At 47.6% G+C, this 15,658-nt stretch overlaps 1 protein-coding gene across 2 annotated transcripts in view; it reads left to right on the top strand.

Annotated features, from left to right (window-relative positions):
• Window positions 1-15,658, top strand: part of PAK4 (p21 (RAC1) activated kinase 4) — a 158,590-nt gene that overhangs the window by 36,251 nt on the left and 106,681 nt on the right. The window contains exon 1 of one of the 2 annotated variants that reach the window (XM_082264605.1): window positions 12,589-12,719. The exons of the other annotated variant lie outside the window; for it this stretch is intronic. Coding sequence (XP_082120731.1) covers window positions 12,689-12,719 — 31 coding nt within the window. The 5' untranslated portion in view covers window positions 12,589-12,688. Of the gene's footprint in view, window positions 1-12,588; window positions 12,720-15,658 lie in introns of those variants that run through there. 2 annotated transcript variants of the gene reach the window in all.

Below are 15,658 nucleotides of genomic sequence, written 5' to 3' on the forward strand. Positions count from 1 at the left end.
CATGGATGGCCAAGTTAATCTGAAGATGGAAAATCCTATTTTATGTAGGTTAGTGCACTGTACTATATATGTGTATATGCATTGGTGGCATTGTTTTTAGAGCAGACAAGTCAGATGATCGGGGTCACCAAGCTACAGATACTGCTGCTTGTAGATCTCTGTAATCCCTTTGTGTGCGTGAGCAGTGAAAGCAGATATACATTAACTTGTGATCTACACGCCTCTTCATTCCCACCTCCCTCCTTTTACAGTGTATCTTGTGCCATCTAAAACCCGCTCCGCCTGTATTTCTGGAAGCCTGTGTGACTTCACATGGGTTAAGTTTTGTCAGTCAAAATACTCTGTTTACCTGCGTCCTTTTGGCTTTGTGTTTCTAACGATCATGTGCACCTCTTTCTCTTATGAAATCTAATTTCTCCAATTATAAGGAGAAAAAACAGCCTAGGGAAGCAGGAGTTAGGATATCCCTGAGGAAATAAACTATAAAGAAAAAGCCAAGCTCTGTGCCCAAAATTATTCCAATAAAGTGCTAAATCAAAAAATACAAAATAAAAATAAATATATTGTATGATACAGAGTGTAAAAAAATGCAATTTATAATCCAAAATGCAAACAAGGATAGGGATACTTTTGTATATACTGTACATTGCAATCTTTGTTGGATATACCTCTTGACACGTTCCCAATATATACTAAAATAATTCCAGAGGAATCACTTGTTGGTTGATGAAATTAATTGCATTCAGAACAATTATTTTATTTCTGTAGTTACAACAAGTTCCCAGGACATGGTTGGTTTATAAAGAGCTGGACACATAATGAGGAAACACCAATGTGATTTTCTTATGTGTACAGTGGGTACGAAAAGTATTCAGACCCCCTTAAATTTTTCACTCTTTGTTATATTGCAGCCATTTGCTAAAATCATTTAGGTTCATTCTTCTTCCTCATGAATGTACACATAGCACCCCATACTGACAGAAAAACACAGAATTGTTGCAGATTTATTAAAAAAGAAAAACTGAAATATCACGTGGTCCTAAGTATTCAGACCCTTTGCTCAGTATTTAGTAGAAGCCCCCTTTTGATCTAATACAGCCAGGAGTCTTTTTGGGAAAGATGCAACAAGTCTTTCACACCTGGATTTGGGGATCCTCTGCCATTCCTCCTTGCAGATCCTCTCCAGTTCTGTCAGGTTGGATGGTAAACGTTGGTGGACAGCCATTTTTAGGTCTCTCCAGAGATGCTCAATTGGGTTTAAGTCAGGGCTCTGGCTGGGCCATTCAAGAACAGTCACGGAGTTGTTGTGAAGCCACTCCTTTGTTATTTTAGCTGTGTGCTTAGGGTCATTGTCTTGTTGGAAGGTAAACCTTCGGCCCAGTCTGAGGTCCAGAGCACTCTGGAGAAGGTTTTTGTCCAGGATATCCCTGTACTTGGCCGCATTTATCTTTCCCTCGATTGCAACCAGTCGTCCTGTCCCTGCAGCTGAAAAACACCCCCACAGCATGATGCTGCCACCACCATGCTTCACTGTTGGGACTGTATTGGACAGGTGATGAGCAGTGCCTGGTTTTCTCCACACATACCGCTTAGAATTAAGGCCAAAAAGTTCTATTTTGGTCTCATAAGACCAGAGAATCTTATTTCTCACCATCTTGGAGTCAATCAGGTGTTTTTTAGCAAACTCCATGCGGGCTTTCATGTGTCTTACACTGAGGAGAGGCTTCCATCGGGCCACTCTGCCATAAAGCCCCGACTGGTGGACGGCTGCAGTGATGGTTGACTTTCTACAACTTTCTCCCATCTCCTGACTGCATCTCTGGAGCTCAGCCACAGTGATCTTTGGGTTCTTCTTTACCTCTCTCACCAAGGCTCTTCTCCCCCGATAGCTCAATTTGGCCGGACGGACAGCTCTAGGAAGGGTTCTGGTCGTCCCAAACGTCTTCCATTTGAGGATTATGGAGGCCACTGTGCTCTTAGGAACCTTAAGTGCAGCAGAAATCTTTTTGTAACCTTAGCCAGATCTGTGCCTTGCCACAATTCTGTCTCTGAGCTCTTCAGGCAGTTCCTTTTGACCTCATGATTCTCATTTGCTCTGACATGCATTGTGATCTGGAAGGTCTTATATAGACAGGTGTGTGGCTTTCCTAATCAAGTCCAATCAGTATAATCAAACACAGCTGGACTCAAATGAAGGTGTAGAACCATCTCAAGGATGATCAGAAGAAATGGAAAGCACCTGAGTTAAATATATGAGTGTCACAGCAAAGGGTCTGAATACTTAGGACCATGTGATATTTCAGTTTTTCTTTTTTAATAAATCTGCAACAATGTCAACAATTCTGTGTTTTTCTGTCAGTATGGGGTGCTATGTGTACATTCATGAGGAGGAAGAAGAATGAACATAAACGATTTTAGCAAATGGCTGCAATGTAACAAAGAGTGAAAAATTTAAGGGGGTCTGAATACTTTTCGTACCCACTGTATTATAAGCTTGGGAAAAGCTTTTGTTTAAAATATATTTTGGCAATCAGTGCAGACAAAATTGATACACAGCAACCCTAAACTTGCAAGCTGAACACTAAAGACAAATCACTTTTATCCCAACTTAATATAGTTCATATAAAGTGCAGCACCAAAACTAATAGGATAAAAGTCCAGAAAATCCCAGAGAGTCAATAGAGTGCATAGAAAGACGGTCAGCCAAGCACCTCCACCAGTGAAGTATACACCACGCTCACCTTAAGGACAAAAGTATGCGTTTGACAAATCGTATCGGAGGTGTATCCAAACAGTCATGGTATATGCAGGGGGACTCGTCACAGAAAAATCCAGGCAGCCAGATTATAGGCAGGGAACCAGACTTTCCCATTCACCAGTGTATAATCATAAACAAAAAGGATAACATCGAAGTCACTTGTCAAACACAAGGCCCCGTGGGCCGAATCTGGCCCGCCAGGCCATTTCTTGTGGCCCTCGCACCCAGGGCTTTTTTTTTCAGCCCAAATCTGGCAGAAGCCTTAAACCCTGCACTCAGTATGAAGCACACTCCTCAACCCTGCATGTTGTACACAGCGCATTCCTGAATTCTGTACACCACACCCCCCTAAACTCTGCATCCTGTATGTATTGCACCCTTGAACTCTGCATTCTGTTTGTAGGGCACCCGGAAATCTGCATTTTTGTGCATAGAGCATCCCTGAACCCTGCACTAGGTACATAGCACACCCCTGAACTCTGCACTATATACGCAGCTCACTCCTGAACTCTGGGGTGGGGAGTGGTTGAGTTCCTGCACCTATCCTCTGAGAAAAAAAGCTGTGGATAAATTTATATAGTCTTACTGATACCACTGGCCCTTTGAGAACAACCCTATTGCTGGTGCGGCCCATCATAAGATTGAGCTTGACACCCTTGATCTAAGTGCTTTCCGTTAAAAAATTCCTTTATTAAAAGCAATAAAAAAAATGACACACACTTTTGAATGTAAATAGTCAGCCTGTAAGGTGCTCAATGGATAGCGTGAGCGGGGCCACTCCAGAGATCGCGGCTTCCGGCAACAGGAGACCCAAAGGATAGCAGCGCATGACAGGCGGCTCCACCTCCCGTACGCGTATCGTCCAACGGGACTTCGTCGGCGGGGGGTCCTCTATGGACTCTCTGGGATTTTCTGGACTTTTATACTATTCATTTTTGCGCTGCACTTTATATGAACTATATTATGTTTGCTGTGTTCACTCTTGAGTAAGCTAAAGCCCTGGTTCATAAGTTTTGCTGTTTTTTGGAGTTTTGCCTGTACTGTATATTAAGGATCCCCAGAACAGTGCCTTTCTTTGAGCCCTAATCAAGTGATTTACTTGCAGTTTTTTTAAAGAATTGGCTTTACTTAAAGGGTAAGCCTTAAAGAAAAATAAATAAATAAATGCTCAAATTTTTACAAAAAATCAGGAAATCACGGGTGTAACGTCAGGCTCCTCAAGACAGGTCTTCCAGCTTTCTACCTGTTACCTCTGTAGGGCTTTCTGTCAGAAAACTGGTGGAAATTTCAATAAACTACGAGGGCGCTCATCAGCACCCTCGCAGTTCATTGAGATCTACAAGCTGTCTACTGGGTGGATGACAGGATTTGTAGATTCTTCATTCAGATTCCTGGAATGAATGAAGCAGCTGTGTGGGTAAAGCCCTGCAAAGCTACACTGGTTTTAAAATGTACCAGGTGTGGGAGAGAGGAACCCCTACCCTCTGTCAAAGGGTGGGGGGGGGGGGGCAGGAGCTTGAGCATGTTACACCTTAAATATGATGTGTAACAGGCTCCAAAAGGTAATCTTGGCTTTTAAAGACACGCTGACCCTTTGCTGATTCCAGGCAGGGTGACAGTGTCCCTTAACGGCCCCTCCTTCCTTCCCAGAGGTGCTTGTACAAATACCCACTTCTGTCACCACCTAGCCTTCAGTGTAGACTTCTGGGTATGGGGCAGCATGTGACATCTTCCATATGACAATGCTCGTTCCAAAGCAGCCATTAGCCGGTCATGAAAAAACAGATTAGTAGGCATACCTTGAAAAGTACCAGTGTCTCTTTAAAGCAAAACTCAAGGTACATTTTTTATGACTCTAAAGATATCCTTATTCTCCAAGAATAATTCATACACACCAACTACTTAAATTAGAACTATAGGCAAAACCTTTTTTCTCTTACGTCCTCCGACAGTCGCCGCCCCTTCATATTCATCACCAATGGGTTATGTCCTCTCATCCGTAGGAGTAGCTAGGCAATAGAATATGTTAGTACAAAGACTTTTAACATATCCCCACCCCCAGGGGGTGGTCCCCTCAGTACATAACCCTCCACTTCCTGTATCCAACTCAGTTTCATTTGTCTAGCTGTCAGGAGTGGCTGGATGTTTCTGTGCTGGGACACCTTGTCTCAGCTCTCTTTCCTTTCTTTGGATTTTATTTGAGTTTTTCTCTCTTTCTTGTTAGCTGTTATTTTATCAGCGTTAGTTAGTTCTTCGGAAGAAGAGGATCATGCGGGCTGCGTCTCGGGCTGACCCCCCCTGATCGCAGGTTGTGGGTCAGTGGTTTCTCAGCCCGCCATCGAGCGTTCAGTCAGGTATCGCTCCTGAGTTATCTGAACGACCCATCCCTGTTCCGTGCAGGGATGCCAGGTGAGGTGGCTACCTCACCGGACGCTGTGCGGTTTCTCAACCCACCCTCTGGTGCGTCCTAGATGCGACTCTCCCTGCCTCATGTTCAGCGGTTTGTTCGCCTGTGCGGGTTCCCCACGCCATGTAAGAGGTAAGTGTATGTATGTGGGGACCTGTCTGTCTGGGGGGTGTCAGTCTGGGACTGTGTTACCTTACCCTGTGTTCACACTGTTACTGTCTCCCTATCCCTCGTGTTGCATGCTGTGGGCTGCAGGAGGGGGGGTTGTGCTGCACTCTGTGTCAGTCTGTATGTGAACGGCTGTGTGCTGTGGGGCTTGAGTTCTCATGCTTGGGGCACATTACAGCGCCGCTGCGGCGGTTTAACATGTTTATTCCTTTTGCTGGGCAATTGGTGTATTTTTCTATTTCACCCTCATGGGGTGTGGGAGCGGCGGTTTCGGCGCCAAACGGCGCCATTTTGGCTGCGATCGCTCCGGCCGCATGTTTTACATGCATGGCGGCCATTTTCTTGTAGCCTCCATAGGCTTTAATAGAGCGCCCTGTATACCAGCACTTCCTTTCCTTCAGAAGCACCGCAGGCAGCAGCAGCGATCTCCAGGTTCATTTCCCCCTATTCCCTGTGTCCTGCCTTGGTTCATTGTCCCTGTGGGGGTCCCTTGTGTGGGGGGTTTTTTGTGTGAAGTGGGCTACGATCGCAGCGCTCTCTTAAAGGGGCGGTCACCCATTTATTTTTCTGCTACAGGGGCATGGATTCTCAGGAAAACAAATTTCCTACAGCCTTAGTGGGAAGCCAGGGGTCCGCAATCTCCCCCCCCGGGGGGGGATTTGGCTGCGATTGTGGCTAGCCTTGCGACTCAGGTGCAAAAGCTGGTGGCTGCTCAATCCACGAAAAAGGCCCAGGGTGTCAGTTTCCTCTGATTCAGAGGGTGATGGTGCTGGGGCTGCTGTGGCTGGGGTCTCCTTATCGGGGTCCCGTTCCTCCCTGGACCTTATCGGGTCAGAGATGGAGGCTGAGGTGGAGGGGGTTGATAATTCTCCCCCTGGCTCGTCTGAAGAGCTTGCACTCATGGATGGAATGGTTGCTTCTATCAAGCAAACACTGCGATTAGAGGAGGAATCATGTCCTCCAGCTGCCTTAGCGGCTTATGGAACGCAGAAAAGACGCAAAGCGTCACAGGTGTTCCCCTGCACTGATGATTTCCAAAACGCTGTGAAAGAACGGTGGCGTAATATACGCAAACCATTTGCTGTACCTAGTAGGTTTAAGCTACGCTATCCCTTTACGCCTGCTACTGATGAGCGCTGGTGTATTCCACCGCCGGTGGATCATGCGATAGCGGTTTTGAACAAATCCACTGCGATTCCGGCTGAAGACACCCCGGTGTTCCGGGATGCCACGGACAAGAGATTGGAATCTCTTGCCCGTCACACCTATTCTATTATGGGTTCTATGTTGAAAGCCTTATTTGCTTCTCTTATGGCGGCCCAGGCGGTCGCGAGCTGGACGCAGGTGCTTAGGCGGGTCCTGGTGGCTGATTCTGCCCCCCAGGCGACCTTGGATATGGTGGATCAAATCCACCAGGGTGTCATGTATTTGTGCGATGCGGACCTGGATATGGTTCCGTTGGCTGCACGTGTACACAGTGTGGCGGTGTTAAATCGCCGCCTGGTTTGGTTGAAGTGTTGGTCTGTGGATCAATCTTCCCGTAAGACTTTGGCCAATTTGCCTTATGATGGTTCTCGCCTTTTTGGCGAATCCTTAGATGCACTGATTAAGGGAGTTACGGGTGGTAAGAGCACGCTCTTGCCTCAATCCCACAAGCCCAAGGCGGCTCCCGGTAAGAAGCATGCTTCCTTTCGACCCCATCAGGGGTCCTTTCGTGCCTTTCGGTCACACTATAGGGGCAAGCCGTCTAAGGGTCTAGGCTCCCACAAGAAGCCGTGGAGCTGTCCCGGGTTCGGGACAGGTGGGTTCGGGAAATCGTTCAGTCTGGCTAACAGATCGAGTTTCTCTCTCGGCCGAAGAGCAGATTTCTTTCCCTCAAATCTTCTGTTATCCCCGGAGCGTTTGCGGGACCTGCGCCTAGCGGTGCAGGACCTGAAGGCTCAGGGTGTGGTGGTCCCGGTGCCTCATCGGGACAGATTCGGGGGTTCTATTCCAATCTGTTCACCGTGCCCAGGAAAGAGGGCAAGGTATGTCCGATTCTGGACTTGAAGGCGCTGAACCGCTTTGTGCGGGTGCGCAAGTTCCGCATGGAATCCCTGCGGTCGGTGGTGGCTGTCCTGGTTCCGGGGGAATTCATGGCTTCCATCGACTTGAAGGATGCGTATCTTCACATCCCCATCTTCGAGGGTCACGAGAGGTACCTTCGATTCGCCATAGCGGAGGATCGTTACCAATTTGTAACTTTGCCTTTCGGTCTCGCCTCGGCTCCGAGGGTGTTCACCAAAGTGCTGGCACCGGTTCTGGCCTTGTTGAGAGCCCAGGGCATATCGGTCCTGGGATATCTGGACGATATTCTGGTTCGGTCTGCGACCAACCAAGGTCTGGTGAAGGATCTGTCCGTCACGTTGCAGACTCTGCAAGAGTTTGGTTGGACGATCTATTTCCCAAAAATCAACATTGTGTCCGTCGGTCCGCCTCCCATACCTGGGAATGATTCTGGACTCTGTCCAGGCGAAGGTCTTCCTACCGGACGACAAACTCAGGACTCTTCAGGAGGGAGTCAGGTCCCTCAGGGACTATCAGTTCTCGTCCGTTCGGACGTGCATGCGGTGTCTGGGTTTGATGGTCTCGGCTTTCGAGGCGATTCCCTTCGCCCAGTTTTCACACTCGGGGTCTCCAAGCGGAGATATTGTCCAAGTGGGACGGGCGACCGCACTCTCTGGATCTTCAGATATCCTTGAGTTCTCAGACCAGAAGGGATCTTCTGTGGTGGCTTCGGTCCCCCTCAGTGTCGGGGGGCAAGTCTTTTCGTCCCTTTTCATGGACGGTGCTCACCACGGACGCCAGCCTGTCGGGCTGGGGTGGTGTTCTGGGCGTTCTGTCCGCCCAGGGTGTTTGGTCGACGGAGGAGTCTTCCCTTCCGATCAACATTTTGGAACTGCGTGCGATACTTCTCTGTCTTCGCCGTTGGACGGACTGTCTCCACGGCTGTCCGGTCAGGGTGCAGACGGACAATGCCACGGCGGTGGCTTACATCATTCACCAAGGGGGCACCAGGAGTGCCCAGGCGGCTCGAGAAGTGGCCGCGATTCTGTCTTGGGCCGAGACGCATGTCCCGGCAATATCAGCAGTTCACATTCCGGGGGTGGAGAATTGGCAGGCGGATTATCTGAGCCGCCAGACCCTGGACCAGGGGGAATGGTCCCTTCACCCGGATGTCTTCCAGATGTTGTGCGCGAAGTGGGGTCTCCCGGAGGTAGACCTGTTCGCGTCTCGTCTGAACAACAAAGTTCCACGGTTCGTGGCACGGACGCGCGATCCTCGGGCAGACGCGTCGGACGCGTTGGTTGCCCCGTGGCATCAGTACCGACTGATGTATGCGTTTCCACCGATTCAATTGCTGTCCAGGTTCCTTCGCAGGTTGCACTCGGAACCAACTGCGGTGATTCTTGTGGCACCGGACTGGCCTCGCCGGTCCTGGTACGCAGACCTCGTAAACCTGGCAATCGACGTCCCGTGGCGTCTGCCTCTTCGAGAAGATCTTCTGTCGCAAGGACCGATCTTCCATCCTGCTTTACAGTCGCTGGCTTTGACGGCCTGGCTGTTGAGACCGAGGTCCTGAAGAACAGGGGTCTTTCCCCTGAGGTCATTCACACCTTGATCAATGCGAGGAAGTCTTCCTCGGGGAAGGTTTACTACCGTACTTGGAAGGCGTATTTTGCCTGGTGCGAATCCAGGGGTTTCTCTCCTACCACTTATTCAGTGTCTAGGGTGTTGTCCTTCCTTCAGACGGGTGTTGAACAGCGTTTGGCGCTGGCTACGATTAAGGGTCAGGTGTCCGCTTTGGCCGTTCTGTTTCAACGTCCTGTGGCATCTGACGCTTTGGTTGGCACTTTTTTGTGCAGGGGGTACGTCATCTGATCCCTCCTAGGAGGGACCCTCTTCCCCCTTGGGACTTGAATCTAGTCCTGTCTGTATTGCAGCGTGCTCCTTTTGAAAAGATCAGGGAGATCTCGCTGTCTTTGTTATCCAAGAAGGTCGCCTTTTTTGGTGGCTATCACCTCGGCTCGTCGAGTGTAGGAGCTGGCAGCCTTGTCCTGCAAATCTCCGTATCTGGTTGTGCATTTGGGACAAGGTGGTCTTGCGACCTAACCCTTCTTTTCTTCCATAAAGGGTTTCGGACTTTCATCTCAATGGGGACATTGTCCTACCTTCGCTCTGCGCGAAGCCTAAGCGTCCGACGGAGGTGCTGCTTCACTCCTTGGATGTTGTCCGGGCGATTGGAGTCTACTTAAAATCGACTGGGTCTTTTCGCAAGTCGGATGCCTTGTTTGTTCTTCCGGAAGGTCCTCGGAAGGGCATGGCGGCGTCGGCTTCTACCATCGCCAAATGGATCAGACAGACCATTGAACAGGCCTATGCTTTGAAGGGGAAAGTTCCCCCTGTACCTGTGAAGGCGCACTCTACCAGATCTCTGAGTACGTCTTGGGCCTGTCGTCATGGGGCCTCTGTGGCCCAGGTGTGTAAGGCGGCGACTTGGTCGACCGTACGCACTTTCACAAAATTCTACAGAGTAGATGTTCAGGCATCGGCTGATGCTTCCTTTGGCCGCAAGGTTCTTAGTGCGGCAGTTCCCTAGAGCCCTTGTTACGGGTTCTTTGACTGTTTGGGACATTTGTTTTTCCCTGGGTTTTCTTGCTCCTGTTGAGCGAGTGTTTTGTTCTTATGCCCAACTGGTTTCCTTCCTTTGGTAAGGTTCCTTTCTCTGATGGGGAGACGGCGTTGCCTTGGGCGCGGCTGCGTTCTTCCCACCCCTCATGTTTACACTGCTTTGGGACATCCCATTGGTGATGAATATGAAGGGGCGGCGACTGTCGGAGGACGTAAGAGAAAACGGAATTTTTGTAAAATCTTACCTGTAAAATTCCTTTCTCTGAGTCCTCCGACAGTCGCCGCCCCCGCCCCTCTTTTGGGGTTTTTGATGTACTCTCTACTGCTATTCCACTGAAACTGAGTTGGATACAGGAAGTGGAGGGTTATGTACTGAGGGGACCACCCCCTGGGGGTGGGGATATGTTAAAAGTCTTTGTACTAACATATTCTATTGCCTAGCTACTCCTACGGATGAGAGGACATAACCCATTGGTGATGAATATGAAGGGGCGGCAACTGTCGGAGGACTCAGAGAAAGGAATTTTACAGGTAAGATTTTACAAAAATTCCGTTTTTTTTTTTTTTTTTCATTTTGGATAAAGTAAAGGAGGGTAATAACTCCTGTCAGATTTTTATTTATTTTTTTCCATCTATGTCCTATTGCAGAGATTTTCCTTCACTTCCTGTCCCATAGCCAAACAGGAAGTCAGAGGAAATCCCTGTAAATTAGGTGGAATTGCTTTGTGGATCCCCTGGTCACCAGAACTAGTGTTCCTATTGGAAGATTTCCCCGCTATTACTTTTCTGGGGACAACCCAAAATTTGGGATTTTCTTTTACTTTCAGTTGTACAGGACAAAGAGGATGAATCTCCCTAATAGGGGCACATACAGCAATAAAATCCTAACCGGTGTTCCAATCCCTCTCCACTCTCTCCAAAACAAAAACTTTTTTTGCCTACTTACTTTAATGGTCCTGTAATCTATTTTTCATTAAACTGTTTCTTTCTTTGTTCCCCCTCCCGATCCCCCTTAAATTTGCTTGGAACGAGTGGTGCACATTTGTTAGGGTCATGTGCATTGCTCTATGCAAAATACAAATCCCATAGACCCTAGTCCATTTTGGGAGGAACCAGATGCAATCGCTGTACAGGTATACTTGCAGCCGCTGGAGCTGGCTTTCAGAATACAATAGCTGGCAGGGGATATTTGTCCATACATGCTTTGTAATAGGGCTCGACAAACCCCGGGCGCCAGGTCACATTGGCGACTAGAATTAGCGGCCTGGTGCCTGGGTTACACTGCCGGAGGGGTCTTGTTGCCAGGCATTCCAGGTCCCCCTGTGAGGTGCAGGAGTCTCCCGCATGTGGGCTTCGTTTCCCTGACACCCGCAATTGCTGTGCCTGCAGGCAGGAGACTTGCGCACCTCACAGGAGACCTGGGATGTCAGGCGAAAGAGTGGTGTGTCAGCTGTGACAGAACAGAGCTGATGCTTCCTCTGTTGTTCAGGCTCCGTCCTATCACAGGCCTGTGACAGGAGAGCTACAGGAAGCATCGGCTCTGTATGCTTCCTCCAACGTCGCTCAGTGATCTCTGCCACCATTCCCACCTGCAGTACCAGGCAGCAGTACCAGGCAGCAGTACCCACAGCAGTACCAGCCAGCAATACCCACAGCAGTAGCTGGCAGCAGTACCAGCCAGCAGTAACTGCCAGCAGTAAGTCATATGTGCTAGGGGTGCAACTAGCCCATAGCACATAACTGTAAATATCCCAACATATGCAGTGTTTGACTCCTACCTCCATGACCACTTCAAATCCCTGAAGTGGTCATGGTGGTTGGAGTGTTCCTTTACAGTCTCTCAGAAGTAAACAAAGTACACATGGGTCAAATGCTGGGCAACATCAGTCTGTTCAATAAAAAAACTCGCCACCATCGGCCGTGTGTATGGCAGCCGGTCCAACAGAAGCTGGGCCATTCGGCATGCTCGAAAAAAAAAATGGGCTCCTAGATTTCAAGCATATTTGTCAAGCCCTGTGTTAGAATAAGTCTGTGTATGGCCAGCTTTCCACCCTAAATTGCAAAAGCAATGAGAGATATGTAGACTGTCATTGCTAATCTCTCCTGAAAGTGCTAGTTCTTGGAGTGTATTCGTGACTTAATGCCTTCAGTACTTTGAGTAACAGACCCTGAACAAGTATGTGATCAGGAGAGTTTCTTTCTCAAATGCTTATTCTTGCTCTTTACCTGAAATACAATTTAAAGCTAGATTTAACCAGGCAGGTAGCATTTTCAGAAGGGGGTCCGGTATATCATCTCCACGTTTCTGTCATTGCAAGTCTCCTTTAAAATCATACAGTAGAGATTGAAGTATGAAAAATCTGGCCAGCTCTTTCCCAGCAATGCTGTTCTGCAGATATTCTAGATGACGCTCCTAGCAGAAGGATGTATTTAATTGATGTATCTCCTGGTTGATATAACGTGTTCATCACATATGTACTGGCTTCTAATATGAGTGTATTGTAATCCAGGCTTCTCCTTCAGCATCTCCTCCCCTCCTCCACCTCCCTTCCATGGGTCGGGGAGGAGCAGAGCAGTGATGTCATGAAACTGGCTGGGGCAGTGAAAGGGCCTGAAACTTCCTATGAAACAGTCATAGTAATTCTCATCGTGCTGCCAGTGTGTTGTTCTCCTCCTGGGTCTCTATGGTGTCCGGAGCTCAGAGCGATGCTAAGGGTAAGTGCCATGCTGCAGTTGTCTGGGTTTATTGTATAGTTCAGGCGTCGGGGAAAGTTCTCTACTTTGGGCTAATGGGTATCATCAAGTGCCTCACCCAATGTTAGACTAGTCCCACCTGCAGGGCAGAGCAACGCCCGTCATTTGGTGAGAACTGTTGTGACAGCACTTGTTACATACGGCACTATGCTTTAGGATTTCCATCACTGCTTGAACATGAGATGTGTGCTGAGCTACAGATCTATCATTGATAACTTTTCATTTCCTATTTTCCATATTTAGTTAATGCTGAGATTTTCTGCAGGGACTGTGGAACTTTCACACCAGTTCCTGCTTCGTGAGGACCTTGCAGAATAATGTCTGCAACATTCATACCATCACATACATACATGCACTAGGGCTAGTTTGCTCAGATATCAGTTAACCAACAAATGTGGGTGGGAGAATCCCAGAAAACTTGGAGAAGATCTGTACAGGGGAAGTCATACAAACTCCATGCGTTTAATATTTTACCAGGTTGTACCCCTTTTTTTTTTTTTTTTTGGGTATTTTGTAATTGTGCTCCTTAAGTGGTAGTAAACACCGTTTGGTGACTTATACCTATAGGTAAGCTTATAATATGTTTGGTAAGCTTACAATAAAGCTAACCTGTAGTTACAAGGCATATCTCCTAAACTTTCACCTTTTAGGAGATGTTTACAATTTTTGCAGCTGATGACATCACCAGAGCATGTGCTCTGAAGGGACAGAATACGGAGTATGCTGTCCCTTGAGAGCGCTGTGCCACGATCCTGGCTCCCGTGCGTGGGAGTGATGGCCATTCAAACGGCTGGAGCCCGCAAACCCGGAAAGAAGACCAGGTGAAGATGGAAGACTTGTCTGCAGTGACAGTGTGCCACCGGAGGCCTTTGTTTTAAAGTACAGTGGGTACGGAAAGTATTCAGACCCCCTTAAATTTTTCACTCTTTGTTATATTGCAGCCATTTGCTAAAATCATTTAAGTTCATTCTTCTTCCTCATGAATGTACACATAGCACCCCATACTGACAGAAAAACACAGAATTGTTGACATTGTTGCAGATTTATTAAAAAAGAAAAACTGAAATATCACATGGTCCTAAGTATTCAGACCCTTTGCTGTGACACTCATATATTTAACTCAGGTGCTTTCCATTTCTTCTGATCATCATTGAGATGGTTCTACACCTTCATTTGAGTCCAGCTGTGTTTGATTATACTGATTGGACTTGATTAGGAAAGCCACACACCTGTCTATATAAGACCTTCCAGATCACAATGCATGTCAGAGCAAATGAGAATCATGAGGTCAAAGGAACTGCCTAAAGAGCTCAGAGACAGAATTGTGGCAAGGCACAGATCTGGCCAAGGTTACAAAAAGATTTCTGCTGCACTTAAGGTTCCTAAGAGTACAGTGGCCTCCATAATCCTCAAATGGAAGACGTTTGGGACGACCAGAACCCTTCCTAGAGCTGTCCGTCCGGCCAAACTGAGCTATCGGGGGAGAAGAGCCTTGGTGAGAGAGGTAAAGAAGAACCCAAAGATCACTGTGGCTGAGCTCCAGAGATGCAGTCAGGAGATGGGAGAAAGTTGTAGAAAGTCAACCATCACTGCAGCCCTCCACCAGTCGGGGCTTTATGGCAGAGTGGCCCGACGGAAGCCTCTCCTCCGTGTAAGACACATGAAAGCCCGCATGGAGTTTTCTAAAAAAACACCTGAAGGACTCCAAGATGGTGAGAAATAAGATTCTCTGGTCTGATGAGACCAAAATAGAACTTTTTGGCCTCAATTCTAAGCGGTATGTGTGGAGAAAATCGGGCACTGCTCATCACCTGTCCAATACAGTCCCAACAGTGAAGCATGGTGGTGGCAGCATCATGCTGTGGGGTTGTTTTTCAGCTGCAGGGACAGGACGACTGGTTGCAATCGAGGGAAAGATGAATGCGGCCAAGTACAGGGATATCCTGGACAAAAACCTTCTCCAGAGTGCTCTGGACCTCAGACTGGGCCGAAGGTTTACCTTCCAACAAGACAATGACCCTAAGCACACAGCTAAAATAACGAAGGAGTGGCTTCACAACAACTCCGTGACTGTTCTTGAATGGCCCAGCCAGAGCCCTGACTTAAACCCAATTGAGCATCTCTGGAGAGACCTAAAAATGGCTGTCCACCAACGTTTACCATCCAACCTGACAGAACTGGAGAGGATCTGCAAGGAGGAATGGCAGAGGATCCCCAAATCCAGGTGTGAAAGACTTGTTGCATCTTTCCCAAAAAGACTCCTGGCTGTATTAGATCAAAAGGGGGCTTCTACTAAATACTGAGCAAAGGGTCTGAATACTTAGGACCATGTGATATTTCAGTTTTTCTTTTTTAATAAATCTGCAACAATGTCAACAATTCTGTGTTTTTCTGTCAGTATGGGGTGCTATGTGTACATTCATGAGGAAGAAGAATGAACCTAAATGATTTTAGCAAATGGCGGCAATATAACAAAGAGTGAAAAATTTAAGGGGGTCTGAATACTTTCCGTACCCACTGTAAGTCTGTCATAATGTGCTAGTATGCCCTGCATACTAGCACATTATGCCCTTATTTCAGTGGGGGAATGTTTTTTTTTATTGTTTTTTTTTTTTTTTTTTCCCTCCAGACTTTACTACCGCTTTAAGCTGGCCATACACAGTATAAGTTCTCTCGTTCAGCCATGAGGACAAAACAAAATAAAATACTTGATTACTACATCCATGATAAACAGTGTAGGTGGGGGGAATCTCATCTTCCAGCTATTGCATTCTGACAGCTGTCAGAATACCCAAACAGTGACTGCATCAGAATGGATGCAGCTTCTGTTCAGCCAATAATTTTCCTCTTGACTCATTTGATTATCAGTTTGAAGGATGTCAGGCGTTGGGATGATGACA

The sequence above is a fragment of the Pelophylax lessonae genome, assembly GCF_965119305.1.
Source record: "Pelophylax lessonae genome assembly, chromosome: 7".
Taxonomy (NCBI): Eukaryota; Metazoa; Chordata; class Amphibia; order Anura; family Ranidae; genus Pelophylax; species Pelophylax lessonae.